The 20,086-nt window shown below is 40.5% G+C and overlaps 1 protein-coding gene and 1 pseudogene across 2 annotated transcripts in view; both read left to right on the top strand.

The window, feature by feature from the left end:
- Positions 1-20,086, top strand: part of VEPH1 (ventricular zone expressed PH domain containing 1) — a 214,294-nt gene that overhangs the window by 15,260 nt on the left and 178,948 nt on the right. For both annotated transcript variants that reach the window (XM_007106883.3, XM_007106884.3), the window contains exon 2: positions 10,803-11,018. In XM_007106883.3, the coding sequence (XP_007106945.2) occupies positions 10,803-11,018 (216 nt within the window). The remainder of the gene's footprint in view (positions 1-10,802; positions 11,019-20,086) is intronic.
- LOC102973818 (THAP domain-containing protein 7-like) lies at positions 5,295-7,319 on the top strand (annotated as a pseudogene).

The following is a 20,086-nucleotide window of genomic DNA, read 5'->3' as shown; positions in this document are numbered from 1 at the left end:
ACTTCTGAACCTCCTTGCTGTAAAGTGGTTCTTTGGTCAGATACAATGTTTTGTGGGATCCTGTGTCAGCAGATCACATACTCTGTGACCCCTTAAATAGTAGTTGAGGCTTAAGACCTGGGGGCAGGAAAGGCAAACTCAAACTCTGATTACATCTATTCAATAGGTATTGATGTCTTTTCCAGAGTGGAAAGACCTAAAGCAAAAAAACTGCCATCAAATGATTGATTGGTTTCCTTGAGGGATAGTGCCATTTTGGGGGCTCAGCATTGACCTCTGTTGCCAGCAGACTGCACACTTAGGCAATGACAATAATAACAAGATCAAGCTTGGTGAATAGGAGCTTATGCTGTTGGGTGATGCCTAGCTTATATCCCAAGGCTACTCCATTCACGCACCCATTGGATCACACTGTAGTGGCTATGATAAAGCTGATGTCATCTAAGCCATTCTATCCACTTGTTTTTTTAGTGCCTCTTCTGTGGTTAATGCTCTCATGGGCATTAAAATGGGATAAAAAAGATATCTACACTTTGTGCCAAATTCCATGTATCGAACCACGTTTCTTACTCAGAGTTCCTTATCTCTGATCTCTCAATCTTCCTTCTTCCAGGCCCTTGGCCATTCAGCCAAGCCATCTGCCACCACTCATGATTCTTAGCTCTTACCTGTACGTTCCTTTTTCCATACAAAGTTAATGACCGAGTACACAGCCTGAAGCTCTGTCCATTGGGAGAATTTTCTCTTATTGTTGTCATTCAAGGTCTACTTCTAACTAGGTCTACACTGTAACAGCAGTCAAATTTTGACTTCCATCCACATACTGAGCTAACCCATCAGTAGTCCAAGTTCAGATGTTTTCCTACTCTGTCAGCAGATCATAAGGGAACCTGCCATATGACTGTGTCCTGGAGGTGTCATTTCTATAGTAGTAGATGACATAGGAGTCTAGGCTACCTGTTCACACAGCTTATTTGTACCTTCTGGCTTTGTTTGTGTCTAACCAAGATGTGCCACTTCCTAGCAAAATAACTGAACTCCAAAAGTTAAGAAAAAACAAAATCATAGTACAAAATAATATGACATAGTAAGATCAAATATATCTATCATATCATTTCATCTAAATGGTCAAACTTGTCTGTTATAAGACTTTTAGATGGGATCACAAGGCAAAAGCTAGCAAACAAGAGACATATATTAAATAAAATGATTTAGAAAATGTAAAAATAAAAAGATGAAAAACAATAATTTATTTGATTAAAGTACATATTAAAATTAATTCAAATTAAAGCAAATCTTTTGATATTTACAGCAAAGCCATATGCCACATATTCGAACCTAATATGAGTTTATTATTACTTTTTTGTACCATGCCAAATTACCAAATAAAGCACATGAAATGACACTTTGAGACAGAAAGTCAACACTGAGTTAAAATTAATCCTCTTTGCTGAAAATTCTGAGAAGCAGTTTGTCCACATATCTGCTAAAGCAGGGCCCTCTGTTCTCAAATGAAGATCTGTGAACTCTGCATGTAATCCCACTATGTTTAAAAAAGAGTGGATATATGTATATGTATAACTGATTCACTTTGCTGTACAGCAGAAACTAACACAACATTGTAAATCAACTATGCTCCAATAAAAATTAATTTTTAAAAAGTGCTGGCAGAATGATTTGGAATCATATGATGATCAACTACTACCTTCTTATTTTTGTATAACCTATATACTAGGCATATCTTCAGCTATTAAGAAGCATTGAATAATGACTACTAAATTGTTTCATACAAAGTTATATTAACAGCCATTCATTTGATGTAAATCAATGTAAAAGTATGTAAAAGAAATGTTAAAAATAAGGATAAAATAAGCAAATGATGCTAGGAAAATGCAAACCAAAAGAAAGAACTCATGATCTTTATATCAGACAAGGAAAAATGTATGCCAAAAACATTAAATGAAACAAAGAAAGGAAATTTTTATGACAAAGGATTTGGTTCACAAGTTATAAAGATTAAGACTATCTATGCATCAAATTATATAGCAACAATATTCATAAAATGAAAACTTTAGGAGATACCAGGAAAAAAAGATAAGATACATTAGTTGTAGGAAATTTTAATTCACTTCTCTTGGGCCATAATACATGAAAGTAAAAAAAATTTAAGTAAGGCTATAAGAAAGATCTTCCAAAATCTTTTTATGAAATTGTCATAAAGTTGGTATGAAACCTGACAAAGATAAAGACAAATCCCTCAAATATTGATGCAAAATTATTAAATAAAATATTAATAAACCAAACCCAGTAGCACATTAAAAAATTAATTTCCCAGGATGCAATGGGATATATTCCAGGAATGCAAAGATAACTGACATTAGGAAATTTGTGTCTATAATTTATCATATTAATAGATCTAAGGGCAAAAATAATATATCTATAAATTCTAAAAAGGCATTTAATGAAATTCATTATCCATTCTTGATTAAAAGATAAATCCAATAACATAGGAGTAGATTGGTACTTTCTTAACATTATAAAATATATCTTAACATTATAAAAAAACATCATAATGCTGTTTATGCTGTTTCTTAACATTATAAAATATATCTTAACGTTACAAAAAATAGCATAATACTTATTAGAGAAATTCTAGGAGTATTTTTCTTAAAGTTAGGAACTGTACAAGACTTTCTAGTATAATGTAATTATTTTACATTTTTCTAGAGATTCTAGCCAAAACAATTAATAAGAAGATAAAATTAGCAAAAAGTTTAAAAAGGAGGAGGTAAAATTGCCATCTTTTGCAAATAACGTGAGAACATATCTGGAAATCCAAGAGGATCAACTGAAAACACTCTAACATTAAAAGAATTCAGTGAATTGGTAGGGTATTAAATTAGTGTTCAGAAATTGGTAGATTTTATATAACAATAACCAGTTCGTGGAAATAGTCACCAAGAAGAACCAATTTAGAATGTCAACAGAAAGATAAAGTATCTAGATATATAAATAATCTACATGAATAAATGTGCATGCTCTAGATTAAGAAATCTTTAAAATCTTTCTGAGGGACACAAAAGTGGACCTGAAAAGTAGAGAGGCATGCTATATTCTTACATAGGAAACTCAGCATCATAAATATGTCAGTTATCCCTAAATTAGTTGAAATATTTTAATAGAAACACCATCAGAAATTTTCTTTCTGAACTAGACAAGCTGATTCTATAGCTCCTCTGTGTAGCAGTAGTAGTACTCACAGCAGTGATAATAACAACCAAGAAAAAAATATAAAATATAAAACAGAGAGACACCAATGGAGAGACACCAATCTACTTCCACTTACAGGAATCTGTTCTATGCACATGCTCCTGTAAATGTGAAGTAACTTGCATATGAGGTTCGACAATGCAACATTTTTCATAATTCCAAAGATTGGAAACTGCCTAAATGTTCATCAATAGGGGGCAAATTAAATACACTATGGTACATTGGAATACTATCCTACCATAAATGTGAATGGCGAAACTCTTCATATGTTAGTTTGAAAAGATCTCCAAGATTCAGTATGAAGTGAGAAAGCAAGATGCAGATGTGTATGTCCATTTTGCTACCATTTGTGTGTAAAATAAGGAGTGGGGGAGTATATATGTATATGTATGTATGTATGTGTATCATATATTTCTCTACGTACATATGTACATTTGTTTGAATATGTATATAAAATCTTTGTAAGGATACACAAGAAAGTAATAACTTGGTTCTTTGTGGGAGGGTAATGAGTAGGGGAAAAGGGAGACTTGTTTCTTATTTCCTATTTTTAAAATTAAATTTTAAATTAAGATTCATAAATATATTTTTTCACAATTAAATTTTGAAAATTAGTGCCAACAAAATCTTCTTTCCTATTCAATTAAAACCAATGAGAATATTATGCTTAGTGAAATAAGTCAGAGAAATACAAATACTGTATGATATCACTTACATGTGGAATCTAAAAATACAAATGAATGTATACAAGACAGAAACAGACTCACAAACATAGAAAACAAACTTGTGGATATCAAAGGGGAGAGGGAAGAAGGGAGGGACAAATCAGCGGTATGGAATTAACAGATATAAATCACTACATATAAAACAGATAAGCAACAAGGATTTACTATATAGCATTATACCCACTATCTTATAATAACCTATAATGGAATATAATCTGCAAAAATACTGAACCACTATGCTGTAGACCTGAAACTAACATAATATTGTAAATCAACTATACTTCAATTTAAAAGAATCAATGAAAAACATTTGTTTGAATATGTATATAAAATCTTTGTAAGGATACACAAGAAAGTAATAACTTGGTTCTTTGTGGGAGGGTAATGAGTAGGGGAAAAGGGAGACTTGTTTCTTATTTCCTATTTTTAAAATTAAATTTTAAATTAAGATTCATAAATATATTTTTTCACAATTAAATTTTGAAAATTAGTGCCAACAAAATCTTCTTTCCTATTCAATTAAAACCAATGAGAATATTATGCTTAGTGAAATAAGTCAGAGAAATACAAATACTGTATGATATCACTTACATGTGGAATCTAAAAATACAAATGAATGTATACAAGACAGAAACAGACTCACAAACATAGAAAACAAACTTGTGGATATCAAAGGGGAGAGGGAAGAAGGGAGGGACAAATCAGCGGTATGGAATTAACAGATATAAATCACTACATATAAAACAGATAAGCAACAAGGATTTACTATATAGCATTATACCCACTATCTTATAATAACCTATAATGGAATATAATCTGCAAAAATACTGAACCACTATGCTGTATACCTGAAACTAACATAATATTGTATATTGTGATATATATATCAACTATACTTCAATTTTTTATAAATTAAATAAATAAATGAATGAATAAAACCAATGAACCTTTACTGAGCATCAACTATGTACCAGGTACGATTATATGCTCCGGAAGCACTGTGGTACACAATTTCCTCCTCTTCTTGGAGTCCAGAGAGCTTAGAGAAAATGTTATGGAGCAATCATATTAACCATCTTAGCATTTACAGTTGGAATACAGGCTTCCTTCTGTCTATGGTATTGGTTCTGTTTCATCTGATTTTATGTACATTCCCTTTATTACATAAAGCAACCAATATGATGCTGTTTCATATTTGAAGATGATGCCATTAAAATAACTGCTTTCTACAAGAACAGTTATGGCCAAAGATAGTGATTTTAGCCCAATGGTGTTCTCTGTTATTTTTCTCCCCTAAGGATGGTTTTGGTTTTTCGGTTGCTGCAGAGATTTTTGGAAAAGTCAGCATCACTTATTTGCCCTCTAATATTCCATTTTTTCTCTATGACTTGGCTCTATAAGTACCTATTTGCTGTATAGGTTCTGGCACAAGTAATAAGTCTGCTGCATTAAAATAAAAAATACACTCACCAACAAGGAGAAAGGTAAAAGAAAATATAATAAACAGTCCACCAAACCAAGAGGTGTTCATTCTAGGAATATGGTAATGGATTAATATCTGGAAATTTCATACTATATGATAACGTAACACTTCACATCCATAAGCCAGGTAAGGAAAAAATGCTTGGTTACCTCTCTGGATGCTGAGAGGACATGAAAAAAATTAAAACAAATATTTAAACTTTCAAAATAGAAAGTGGTGCATCTATATGATTTAAAACACAGTATTTTCTTGCTTTTGGCCATAAAATTGTGTATATCAAAAATCAGGAACTAAAACCAGAAACTAAACCGCATTCTTTCTTTTATCCTTTTTATGTGAAATAGCTTAGGAAATTCTAACTAACACAATAAGCCGTGAGATATATAAAAGGTACAGATACAATACAGAAATCTTTCTAGTAAACCCAAGAGAATGATCATAAAAAAACATTACAATTAAGAAGACTGGAGGGCTTCACTGTTGGCACAGTGGTTGAGAATCTGCCTGCCAATGCAGGGGACACGGGTTTGAGCCCTGGTCCGGGAAGATCCCACATGCCGAGGAGCAACAAAGCCCGTGCGCCACAACTACTGAGCCCACATGCCACAACTACTGAAGCCCACGCGCCTAGAGCCCGCGCTCTGCAACGAGAAGCCACCGCAATGAGAAGACTGTGCACCGCAAGGAAGAGTAGCCCCCGCTCGCGGCAACCAGAGAAAGCCCACGTGCAGCAACGAAGACCCAACGCAGCCAAAAATAAAGTAAATAAAATGAATAAATTAAAAAAAAAAAAAAGAAGACGAGCTAAACGGCTCGGTATCACACCGTGCAGGACTTCGGCGCAGCAACAGTGAGCCCACGTCCAGTCACTGCTCCGTGCTGGGAGGTGGACGCTGGACACGTGCGAGACGCGCAACCGTGGCATCTCCTTCCACAGGCTTCCCAAGAAGGACAACCAGAGGCGAGGCTTGTGGCTGGCCAACTGCCAGCACCTGGACCCCAGTGGCCAGGGCCTGTGGGACCCGGCATCCGAGTACATCTGCTTCAAACGCTTTGAGGAGAACTGCTTTGAACTGGTGGGAATCAGTGGGTATCACAGGCTGAAGGAGGGAGCAGTTCCCACAATATCTGAGTCCTTCTCCAAGTTGCGCCCAACGACCAGGACCCAGGGGCACAGTTACCCACCTGGACCTCCTGAAGTCAGCCAGCTCCGGCGATGCAGGAAGCGCAGCTCTGAGGGCCAAGGGCCCACAAGGCCAACTTCTCCTCCTCCACCTCCTGACGTCACCTGCTTTCCGGCGGAAGAGGCCTCAGCTCCTTCCGCTTTGCCTGCCTCACCCACTGAGAGGCTGGAGGGTGGCCTCAGCAGCGCCTTCTCAGACTTCTTGGGGACCCTGGCTGCCCAGGCAGACGAAGCGGGCTGCAGCACTGAGACGGCACCCAAGCGGGAACGGGCAGCCGTCGCCTCTGGAGCCGGGTCCCGCCTCACCCTCGGCCTGCATGCCGCGCCTCCCGCCACCCGCCGGAGCCTGCATCCAGAACGAGCCCAGCGACCGGGTGGGCAGCGGCCTGCTCTGGAAGCGGCGGGCTGAGGCCGCACCTGACGCCCTGGACAAGGCCCAGCGCCGGCTGCAGGCCTGCAAGCGGCGGGAGCAGAGGCTGACCAGGCTGCAGCAGGGGCGGCGCAGGAGAAGAGGGCTCAGGCGCATGCCCGCCAGACTCTGCAGGAGCGTGCGCAGGACTTTGCCACGCAGCTGAGGCGCAGCGTGGCCCGAGCGAGGTGCTGCCCGTCAGAGCTCCAGCCTCTGCCAAACTCAGAATCCTCCTGGAGAGGGACCTGACCGGAGCTGCGTTCACCAGACCTGCCAGATGCCAAAATAAATGGCATTCTAGAAGCAAGCCCTGATCTCTGGCTCAGCTCCCCACTCACCACCAGGCCTGTCTCATCGGAAAAACACAAGAATGACGATTACTGACCTCCTGAGGCGTCTATGCTTGGCAGGTAGTGAGGTCCCTACAATGACCTTTCTGTTCCCTGGAGGGCTGGGATGAGGCATGTGGGGTGCAGAGGGACAGGCACGTGGGCAGCCGTCCTGGCCTCGACCTGTGTCCTCATTTTCCTTCAGTTCAGCTGGAATGTGGAAGGCCTCCCCGCACCTGTGGTCATCAGGTAAGTGTGTGAGGTCACGTACAGCACACGTGACCTCTGCCTCTTGGGCCTCGGCCACAACGGCCCCAAGAGCACCACTGAATTCTTTCTAGTCCTGGAAACGGCCACACAGTGTTGTGAAATTTGCTTTTGGGGGCCCTCGGAGTGCAACTTCATTGATTCACATTATGCCTGGGAGAGTCGAACGGCCATTACAGGAGGCGGACGCAGAGCAGGGTTCACAGGTGGTTCCCGAGCCCGAACTCTGAGGCCAGCTGAGGCGCATCTTGCACCGCCGGCTGCTAGCTTGCAGGTGGCTACAGGTGAACGCCCCTCGCCTCAGGGCCACCCGGTCACCTGCACACCACACCCGGGACTCTTCAGCAAGGCCTGAGGAGTGGCAGGTGCTGCATTTACGCGGGTCACAACCAGAGGCAGGAAACGAACTCTAAGGCCCAGAAGGTAGACCATCTTTCCCTAAAGTGGCTTACTGGCAGCTGGGGCAGAAGGGCGCTTGTTCCCAGAAGGGAGGCAGAGTGGTGCCTTCTGCACCGGGCTGGACTCTCAGCACCTTCTACCGGGACAGGGAAGGACCCGGTGGGGTGGCCTGCCCTCGCTTTCCCGGCTCAGGCAGGAGCCTCCAGCGCAGCCCAGGAGCAAGGCAGCCACAGAGGGGCCGGGAGAGCCGGCTCCGGTCCCCCCAGGGCTCCGCTCCGGCGGGGAGAGGCCAGAAGTCGGCCTGCATTCCTCCCACCGGCCCTCCAGCTACCTGGCGGGGGCACCGCAGGTAGGGGTGGGGAGCTGCTGGCATGAACAGAGAACCAGGTAAAACTGGTTGATCCTGAGGCCTCTGGTGGCACGGCCAGGCCTCAGCTCCAGGAGACCGTGGACTGGAACCCACCAGTGGGGACTGTGTGGCAAGGTTTGTGTGTAGGGAGCACTGCTGTGGCTTTAATGGAGGAAGCCTATGACAATAAATACTTACGAGGGACAAAAAAAAAAAAAAATTGAACAAGTAAACAGAAGAGACAGCCCTGAATTAGAACCTGATATACACATAAAACAATAACTAGGAAATGAATTATTCAGTAAATAATGATGGGAAAATTAGATGAGCTAATTCGTAGAAAATGTACATCTTATTTCCATAAATGACAGACTCAAGAGCTAAGTGAATGGTTAAAATATTAATTTCTAAAATACTAAACATTAAATGTTGTTGAGGTTTTTTTTTAATGTAGAAAAAATACAGGTAAATTTTTTTTTTTGTAATATTTATTTATTTATTTGGCTGTGCCGGATCTTAGTTGTGGCATGCGGGATTTTCGTTACCGCGTGCGGGATCTTTTAGTTGCAGCATGTGAAGTCTTAGTTGTGGCATGTGAGATCTAGTTCCCTGACCAGGGATCAAACCTGGGCCCCCTGCATTGAGAGTGTGGAGTCCTGGCCACTGGACCACCAGGGAAGTCTCCAGGTAAATTTTTATTAAACCTTTGAATAAAGAAAACATGAAGTTAATAAAAAGCTATTAAAGGAATCACAAAGAAAGGAAGGGAGGGAAGAAGGAAGGGAGGGAAGGAGGAAGGAAGGAAGGAGTGCATGTGGATGGAGATTTGTATGAGCATAGAGTACATCTGTCAAACATGTGAGAAATTGGGGAGCGTGGTTTCCCCAGGGAAGGGAACTGAGGTGAAAGGGAGACTAACTTTTCAGTGTAAATCTTTTCTTTGTGTCTTTTGTATTTTTGTACCATGTCCATGTATTACCTTTTCAAAAAACTAAATAACCAACTTTAATTTCCAATTAAATAAAGGAAAAACAATAAAGTCCCCAAAGACTGATAGATTTGGCTAAAACCTCAGCATATAATAAGAGCAGCAAAAGAACTAAAAATAATGAAACATGGGGACATATTCACAACCAATATGCCAAAGGTTGACATAATATCCATAATAGAAAAAGATATTATTTCACCAAAGAAGGACCAAAAAAAAATGAAGTCATCTAAGGAAAAATAGACATAAGATACAGTGGGAAGTTCCCGAAGGAGGAAATACAAATGACAAATAAACGTGAAAATATTCAACCTTACTTCTGATCAAGAAATTCCAAGGAAAACAGCAACGAGATACTGTTTTTCACCGATCAAATTAGCAAAAATTAAAAATACTCTGTTCTTGTAAGGGTACAATGGGCAGAGCTTGCTTTAACCCAACTGGTGGGAGTATAAATCAGTAAGACCTTTCTGGAAAATAGTTTGGCAGTATGTATCATGAGCCTTAAAATGTTCCTGAGTTTTGTCTCAGAAATTTCCACTTCTGGTGAATCTGGACTATACATAATCTACAGCGTGGAGAGGGCTTCACGCATAAGATATTTACTGCAACATTAGTTGTAAGAGTAGAAAAAAGATCAAGCTAGAGCCTGCAGTTGGACAGGAAAGCCCCACCACTTCCTGGCTCTAATGGTACATGATGGTATAAGAGTCTAAGCTCTTCCCTGCTCTGTTTTCTGTTCAGTTTTGCCAATCCACCACGCAGAGTTCACAGACCAATTTTCCAAGTTAAAGTGATGAACCTATTTTTCACATTTAGATTTTTTGAAGGGTCATATTACCTCTCCATAAAGATCATTAGGTATTTGAGGAAGAATTAAAATAGGGGAATGGAGGGAAATTTGGTTGGGGAGAGCTACAGTGGACTTGGTAGTTATTTGAATTGAAAAGGGAGAGATGAATGATAAGTTCTGTTATGTACAGAAAGAGAGAGAACACTCCTGAGGGGAAATTGGAGAGTAATTTGAAATATTTCACAAAAGTTGCTGAAATGTCAGAGCAAAAAGTAAACCCTGACCTCTAATGAACTTAGAAACTGAAATAGCCTGAAATTTGAACCCACGTGCAAGTGAATAATTAAGCTCCTTTGGACTCTCTCTGCTCCCTGTCTGTGTATCTGTGATAGTACAAACCTCCTCCATTTTAGCAGGTTTGCAAATCTGCCTAGTCCACAAAGTACTCATCTCCAAAGAAGAAGGTATTGCACTGGGCTTTACAACCTCATCCTTTAGCCTCAGTGTGACACACCCATTTGCTAAGTGACTGAGTTCATATTTTGTAGGTCCTTCAAAGGGTAACTTTCCAGAGTATTATTTAACATGAAGGTTTTCTTTCAAACAGGATTACCAAACCAATAACAATGACCAAGCAGTGGTTGAAATCTGTATCACACGAATCACAACAGCCATCAGAGAAACAGAGTCGATTGAAAAGCACGCAAAGGCCCTTGTGGGGCTCTGGGACTCCTGCCTGGAACACAACCTGAGACCGTCCGGGAAAGACGAAGACACTCCCCACGCAAAAATCGCATCTGATATCATGAGTTGCATTTTACAGGTACGTCAGTGTTCAGCATCATGCTATCTGAGACTGGCTTGGCAGCTTAGGTGAACATGTGGTGTCTCTGAACCATGAGCCAATGCTTCTGTAGCATTCAGATACTGTAAAAAGACACCACAAACCATCAATAGCTAAGCTGAGCAGGCTGGTAATTAATAAACCGAGAAGCTTGTACTAAGCCCCTACTGTATGCAAGACACACTGAGGGGAATTCAAAGTAACACCACAGCAAGCTCTAATCTATTTGGAGAGATAAGACGTGTACATACAAAAAGCTAACAGTAAAGCACTGTGTGTCCAGATCCAAATGAGGAATATTGGAAAATTCAGAAAAGGAGACCAAAGAGGGGGTGGAGTCTGAGTTGAGGGGCAGTGAGCTTGGCATATGTGGAGAGAAGTGGCTAAGTCATTTTTAAGTGCATTTCTCTATGTACTGTGAATTTTCCATTATAATAATATTTGCCTGTTCTGACCATGTTTAAGTTCTTTCCTTTGGCATAAAGATGAATTTGGAATTTTGGCTCAGCCACGAACTAATTATGTAAAATTAAAATGTTGGACAAGTCACAGAACTTCTAAGCCACAGTTTCCTCCCTATAAAATGCAGATGAAGTGACATTGTCTGTGACAAATTTCACCAACCAGTAATGTTGATAGTTGTTTCTTTAAAAAGAATTCTGTGGTCAAATAAGTTGGGAAACACTGAATTCAGTTTTTCCCTTTTGAGCTGTCACAATGTTTCATAGCACATTAAAGGCTCTGACAAGTCCTGCAATAAAGAAAGCTGGTTAACTTTGTTTAGAACAGCATTTTGCAGCCTGATTTGACCATGTAACTTCCTTCCCCATCTCACCCCAACACAACGTTTATGAACATCCCTCAGAACTAGTGGTCTTCTGAGCATAGGTCAGGAAATTCCAGCTATGTTAGAGTGTTTAGCACTGTGTGTAGCAGCTAATATTAGCTTCCTTTCTTCTGTTTTTTCTCACAGTTGTCTGTGTTTAACTGGAGCATATTGCATTTTGTCTGCTCAGTTCCGGGACTGGTCAACTGAACAAAAGAGTCTACACACACTATCATACTGTTTTTCCTTTGTCCCCAGGGTTAGAGATGGGAGGGGAGGAAATGGGTATTTCAGCGAAATTAATGGAAGATTGATTAATGCTGTTGCATAGAACAACAAAGACCTAACACACCTTTTCTTCATTGATTATTCTTTTATTTTTATCTTGAGTATTTATTAATTTTTAAACTTTATTTTTTATACAATTTTTAAAGGTTACACTCCATTTATAGTTATTACAAAATATTGGCTCTATTCCCTGTGTTGTACAATACATCCTTGAGCCTATCTTTCACTCAATAGTTTATACATCCCACTCCCCGACCCCTATGTCGCCCCTCCTCCCCTCCACTGGCAACCACTAGTTTGTTGATTATTCTTGACTATGTTATTGACATACATCAGAAACCTAGATTATTTCACTCCAAAGTGCTACTCCACAGACATTCAGACAGAAACTCATAAATCAGCCCTATTCTCCAGCTCCCCCTGTGATTTCAAAACCACTGGTCTAGATTCCAGCAGCACTGTCCAACAGAAATACAATGCAAGCTGCAAACATGAGCCACATATGGAATTTAAAATTTTCTAATAGCCATATTAAAAAGAGGTGAAAACAGATGAAATTCATGTGATATTATATTTTCCTTAACCCAGTATATCCAAAATGTTATTATTTCAACATGTAATCAGTGTAAAAATTAATGAGATGTTTTGCTTGTTTTGTATACTAAGTCTCATAAATCCATTGTGTGTGTTAGCATGTCTTACTTTGCATTGGTCACAATTCAGGGGCTCAGTAGGTTCACTCACCTCCTGTGTTAGTACAGTTCTAGAGAGTCTGGAAGGCTTTCTGGATGGAGATCGAATTTGAAAGGGTTATGAGCAATTATCAGGAATTTTACCAGGTAGGAAAAGTGGGGTGAGAGAACATTCCAAGTAGACAAAACAGATTGTACAAAAGTCCATACTTGTGAAATGAGACCCAGATCAGAGAACTAAGCAGGCTACCCTTCCAAAATGCCCCAAAGTCTAACATAAAGGGATGTTTTATTCTGGGTAAGGCATTATGTCTCCTACTTTAAAAAGGGGATGGTGGGGAGCAAATAAAAACGTGAAACTCACTGCTGATCAATGAGAATGAGTTTGTAAGATTGTTGAGAGCAGGGCCCTGAGGGCAAGCACTGACATTTTGGGAAAGGACAGAGAAAAGGGCTAAGGGTTAGGCGTCTTGGTTGAGAGGGACAAGTGAGTCACAGAAGTGGGCGATTGCAGCCTGTAGGGCCAGTGTGGTCACAGGGCGTCCACTGTGTGCCCTCTGAGCAGGCAGAAGGTGTAATATTGGAAGATGGAAAGCCCTAAATGTAAACTTGCCTTTTTCAGAGCAAAGTGCAGGAATCTGTCCAGGCTACCCCTAGGGGTGTGGTCCCAGAAAGTCATTTCCCACGAACCAAAGGCAAGGCTGTGGTTGCAGCTTTGGAATTTAGCTTTCAATCATATTTTAAGGGGAACATTTTGGCTTGCAGTAAATATTGAAAAGAAGATTTTGTCCTACTTGTAAAATAGGTTCTTGTGGGAAACATGTAGAAATCCAGATGACTCATATTCTGTTTTGTTTTTTCAGTAAAATAAAACAGTAGGTCAACTTTAAAGTCAACCACTTAACATTTTTAGCTACACACACACAAAGATTCCCTCTCCACCCACCTTACCTCCCAAGATAAGCAATCCCAGCCTCACACTACCTGATCAAGCAAGGGCCCACCAGTTCTTCTGCCCGTATTCTTAGCCATCTTTTTTTTTTCTGGCCACTTCACTGTCATTTGAAGCTAAATATGTTCACACACACACACAAGAAAAAGCCTTTTTTTTCTTTTCCCTAAATTTCCTTTTTCAACCTACACTCAAACCTACTTCAGATGACCATTCTTATTCTACTTGTAATAATTAGTGGTTATACTGCTTTCTTTTCTTGGTCCTAACTGTATGAACTAGCCACATTTACCTCAAAATAATTTTAAAATTTTCAGAATTCACCTTCTGTACCTTCCTCAATGCAGAATCTGTACATGTATGAGGCATGCACTTGTGAGTTCTGGTTTCTTTTGTGGTGGGTGATACTATCCTGCCATCCCACCCCATGTCCTTAGACATCTGTAAAATGAAGGATGAATCAGGTGAGTTCTCAGATCACCTCCTAGTCTGAAATTCTGACTCCCATAGCAGATGCTGAGAGGTAGAAGAACAAAAGGCTTTAGAGCTTGAGGGCCTTAGAATCAGATACTTTTGGTCTCGTATCAGTGAGAGATTGGCAAGTTATTTCATCTCTCTAAGCCTCTGTTCTGCCATCTGTAAAATGGGCATAACAATACTTCCTGCTCACGAAGAACAATTTTATTATAAAAGCAATCTCCATTTGTGATCCAGCCACTATCTGGAAGTACCTATTTCAAACCACAGCTTCCTCTGACCAGGGTTCTATATGGAGTTGTCCAATGCTTATTTCTTTGCCTGTAGAAAAATCCTGAAAGAGAAGATACCCCTCTCCCCCTCCACAAAGCACATTACATTCTCAGATATATCCAAACCTGAAGAGCGTTGAAGAAAATACACATGCACCTCAAGGGGGTTGTAATTACTGACATAACAGATGGGCTAGAATGAAATTCTAGAGAACTGACAGACCAACCATCATGATGTTGAGAGCCAATGCCTAGTTTTCTCCTCAGTACAAGTTACAGTGGTTTCAGCCTCTTCTCCAAGCAACCAAATCACTTAGCAGAGCTAATGCCAAGTAAGCTCTGCCTTTTATCTCTTCCTCCACATCTTCTCACACTGTTGATGATCATTTGAAGAGGGAGATAGCCAAAGCGGGGAGGAGGGAAGAATTGAAATAGCCACCAAATTCACTGTGGGAAAATCCAAAAGTATCTGTTTTTCCTTCTTTATAGAAGGACCCCCCACTGTCCATTCACCTTGATTTCTGCTTCAGTTTTCTTATTTCCTCTTCCCCAGTTAATGCTGCATGAAGATTCAAAATCTGTCCCTGGCTGGCATGCAAAATGCCTTAGGCAATTTTGAGAGCATTTCCTTTTCAGCTCTCAGAGGCAGGACTGGTCATGTTCATCTAGAAGTTTATTCAATAGGCAATCCCAGCTCTACCATTTACTGGCAGGTGATCTTGGGCATTTCATCTTTCTGTGCCCTAATTTCCTCATCTATAAAATACAGATAAGAGTAGCTGCCTCATGAGTTTGTTGTGAGGATTAGATGGATAGACATTAAAAAATAGACAAAATATTTAAGACACAAGAAGTGCTGTATGAGGATTAGCTCTGGTTGGTATTGTCATCATTATCATCATCTGCAGGAAACTCAAATAGCATCAACACTTTGTCATTTAATTATTTATTTTAGCCATTGCTCATTGCCTGCCACCCCCTCCCCAAATAGAAGCTTAGTTTTATTCACTGATGTGGTCCCATCACCTAGAACAGTGAATGGCACATAGTAGGTGCTCAAGATAATATTTACTGAATGAATTAATTAATGGACAAATGAACACATGAGTAGCTCAGGAGACCTGACTGCCCTCTCGCTTTTGTAGTAGCCGTGCTTCACCCCAGAGTGGGCCCCAGTACCAGTTCCTCACTTAATGCTGCATAAGACAGGGGCATGAAATGGGAGGAGATTGGGACACCCCCCTACCCACCAGGTTCCTGAGACCCACTCCCTTATTGCCTGTCAGAAAATACACTGGGAAAACTTAAGTGGATGCCATTTAGATATTATATATAGCCATGCTGCTAAGAACCAAGCATTTTATATATAAATCCAAAATTTGATTATCTGATCCATGATGGGGGATGAAAAACAATAAAATAACCATTTTAATGTATGGCATTTAATATTTCTTGAGATTACTCTTTTACGGCTCTTAGTTGAATTCAAGGCCTGAGACCTAAGAGCTTTTTCGTTGCTATCACCTCAGATATCTATCTCTTTTACTTAGCTTTATTCTTTTCAATTATAAAACACTGGGAAACCTTCCCAAAGTGCATTTTCCAAAGGAAAATCTCCACCAACAGCTCAAATTGGTGCTAATCTAGTCAAGAAATATAATTCTTGGCATCTGTAGAACAAAGCCCTCTTGTTTTGCTTCTACTGCTGGATATAACTGTCCCCATGAGCAAGTCTTTATTGCTACCTTGTACTTCACTGAATTGTTCCCTGAGTACTGAGTATTGAATTGTGTGTAAGAAGATACACATGCCATCATGCTCACATCTGCATGGAGGGGCAAGATCTAGCATAAGCTCTGGCGTTAACAGTTGCTGTTAAAGTGGTTTATTTGTATGAGCAATCACAGGGGCTTTCTCTGCATGTATACCAGTAGCATTCCTGGGATCCAAATAATCATAGAGATAAAATAATTTCAGGGGCCTGAGATCTACTGCATTAGCAAATCCTTTTGCTTCACCTGAGAGCAAAGCTCAGCCATTGGAAAGAGGTCCATAGGACCCATGTTTGCCCAGCCTCACCTTGGCCTGCCAACCCCTCACTCATATGCTGTTGCTGTCAGTAGTACCCATGGCCTCTTGAAACACTAGGAACTGTCTAGATGCTGTTTAGAGATTGAGAGCCTTTGGTGGCAATTCCTTGGTATTTATATGAACTATTTGCTCTTTGCTTAATGTTTCACTTCTCATTTGAGAGATTTCCAGATGACATATGTGGGAGGAAAACAGAAAAATTGAGTGTGTTGAAGTTTTGTTTTTTAATAATGATATTATACATTTAAAATTTTTTAATAATTTTCACTTGGAACCACACTTCAAAGACTTCAATAGCTGCCCACTATTTTTCCCTAAGACATCTAGAATTGTTGTAAAAAAAAATATGACCAAATTGGTTAAGACAGCCTGTTCTTTCATTGTTGCTGGCAAGCGTTAGCTCATTCCCAAGGTTTAAAAACATTAGTTGCTGTGAATATGATTTTCACTGGTCTTTTACTACGCCTGTCTGTGTTCACAATTAGTAGGAAACACTTGAGTTGTACTTCCAATGCCACCATCATGGTTTCTCAGAAAGTTACGGGTAAATATGCTTAAAGACATTTTCCTCCAATGGAAGGCGTATACTTCTCTAGCTGCAAGTTGTTTTGGCTAAAGACAGAGAAGGTAAAGTAACTGGGGCATGATATTCTTTGTTGGAAAGCTCTGAGAAGAATTGTGTGATTGTGTTCCACTCTCAAAGCTAGAGCTTTGGCAGCCGTGACAGGGACGAAGATATGTCATGTAAAAGGTAAACTAGCAAAAATCTACACACTATGGAGAGATTGGGGCAACCCAAGAAATTGATAGGTGAGACTGAAGCGTTTGGGAAATACTCTGTTCAAATTGAGGTATAACTTAAATGTAACCTCAAGGGAGCGGGCACAGAATAAGATTATAACAGAGAAAATCGACAAATCAGTCAGCCTTCCTAAACACCACATGTCTGAAGTGCATGTCAACAAAAAGAGGATGCTCAGTATGGGGTCATTATTTTGGCACATTTACTCAGCACTGTCTCGGGGGTGAAGGGTGGGTAGAGACTTAATCTGATGGAGAGGAAAGTTCCAATCACCAGAGATGGGGATTTGGCTGTAGGGCAGGACCGTTAGGTTTCACCATGGCCTAGATGAAATAGCCCTCAAGATATTCCTTTGCTCTGATCTGCTCTTGTGCCCATGAGTGAACATTCTGGTTAGTAATCTGGCTCCTGATTTCCTAATGGTGTGAAAGGGTCTGACCTGAAAAGACTGTCACTGTGAGAGAGTAAATTGGCATACCTGATCATGCACCAGCCTTTTGGAAATCCCTCAGTGTGAGTTTCCCTCAGTGGACTCAAACAGTTCTGTAAGGCCTGGCCAAGTACACAGGAAGACTTCTAATGCTGAAGGGCGGGGAGCAGCCAGCCTCCCAGGGATGCCTGACAGCTCATCACTCCAATAATGGCCCAGTCTAATCAGGCACAGTTAAATTACCAGGAGGGGAGACACTCTAGATAAAGCCTGATCTGAGAGAAGTCTGGCTGCAGGCCCTGGTTCTGATAGTTAGATGGTGTTAGGAACTCTAAGAAGGATAAAACAGAGACCTACTGAGTGGAACTGATATATAAACACATGATTTGTCACCAAGGAATAGGGTCAGAGCTTTCATCATGGCTGACTTCATGGTGAGACATCAGCTTAGGTTGTTGAATACCTATTTTCTCTGCTCAGGAGTCAGACTGATTCTTGAATCTGAAAAATGAGTGGAACTACAGGAATGGATTATGGATTTATCAGGTCTATTTTTGTTTCTAGGGACTGGCAAGAAAAAAAGTTTAAGCACAAGAGACTTAATTGGCTCACTTAGAAAAATTTAGGGATAGAACTGGCCTCAGGCACAGCCTAATACATGGGGCTCAAATGATGCCACCCGGTTTCTCTTAACGTGTCTCAGATAGATCCATGTTGCCTTGAATCTCATACAGATTCTCTCCTCCTGAGGTCACAAAATGGCAGCTACTCTTGATCTTCCATTCTCAGCACTTTGAATACGACAGAAGAGAGAGACTCTCTTTCACAGAGCCCTTGAATGGCTCTTCCATTATAATCGGGTAACTTGCCCATCCCTGAACTTATCATTTGGAAATGTGATTCTCTGGTTGGTCAGTGTCTGAGTCATTTGACTGCCCGTGAAGCTAAGGGTGTAAATGCCTTCATTAGAAGTACCTGGGGGGTGGCCGAGGAAGTCCTATTTGCTAAGGAGTGTGTAACAACTCACCTGCCCAATCAACTAGCCCTGAAAATGGATGGCACTGGAGGCCATTGCTGGCAGTTGGTGACCCAAGCCAGAAGGTGGGAGCGAGCAGGCCCTTCCCCACCCCCTCACCTGCCCTTCGTTCTTCACACTACATTGTGTTCCCAGTCGTAACTATCACTATAGATTTGTATTTTCTTCATTAGTTATTCAGCTTGACAAACGTTTATCGAACACCTGCCATAAACCTAGAATTGTGGGAGGTATTAGAGGGGATAATCTATGGGTAGAAAAATAGAAGCACTTTTCACATGAACAATCAGAGAAAAACAACCACTTTTTATTTCTAATGTAGTCATGTAAAGTTGAACAAATTGTGCACTGTTCAACTTTTGCTTTATAGTTAGCCTAAGGGGTGGGGTTGATCGTTAGAATGGTTAATGGTAGGGAAGACATATCATTCATTTGTAAGAAAACAATTTGTATTTTCCAAATAGTATTCCCTAATTAGGTAATTGAACGCTGATGGCACTATTGTGTATGTAAGGATATTGATGTTCAGTCACAAAGTACATCAAAAAAGAGAATTATTTCAGGATCCAGAATTCCTTTAGTTTTTAGCCTTACGTTCATTCATCTTTTTCCTTCCGAGTCTCAGTTGAAACTTTAGTTTTTAACATACAGTCAGGAAGCAACTGATTCAACATTCCTTAGATTTTTTTTTCTCAAGTATAAATCTAAGTTATTCCTCTCATCATTGACTCCTGATCACACTAAAGATCAGTTCCAAACTCCTTAGCATGGTGCCAGACCTTTCATAATCAAGCCTGTTTACCTCTCCAGTCCCCTCTCTCATCTCCTACCCCAGTTTTCCCATGTGTACCCCACATCATCCATACTGAACTATTTACAGTTCCTCAGATGCACAAGTTCTCTCACCTCTCTGCTTTCACACACGCTTTTCCTTTTGTCCACTCCTTTCCTAGCTATCTCCCAGCCATTTCCTCTTCATCCACCAGGTCTCAGCGAAGACATCACCTCCTCCAGGAAGTCTTCCTTGACACCCCCTTCAGACTGGATTAAGCGCTCCTTTTTTGCTCCCTTATCCCCCTGCACATTCCTTATTATGGCCCTCATTAGCCTATGCTATTAAGCGCCTGTTTGCCTCGAAGTCTCCCTAACAAGAACAAGAGTTCCCAGAGTTCCCAAATACA

Source organism: Physeter macrocephalus, chromosome 1, assembly GCF_002837175.3.
Source record: "Physeter macrocephalus isolate SW-GA chromosome 1, ASM283717v5, whole genome shotgun sequence".
Classification (NCBI taxonomy): Eukaryota; Metazoa; Chordata; class Mammalia; order Artiodactyla; family Physeteridae; genus Physeter; species Physeter macrocephalus.
The sequence above is the reverse complement of the archived record's forward strand: the minus strand, read 5'-3'. Positions and strand labels throughout refer to the sequence as shown.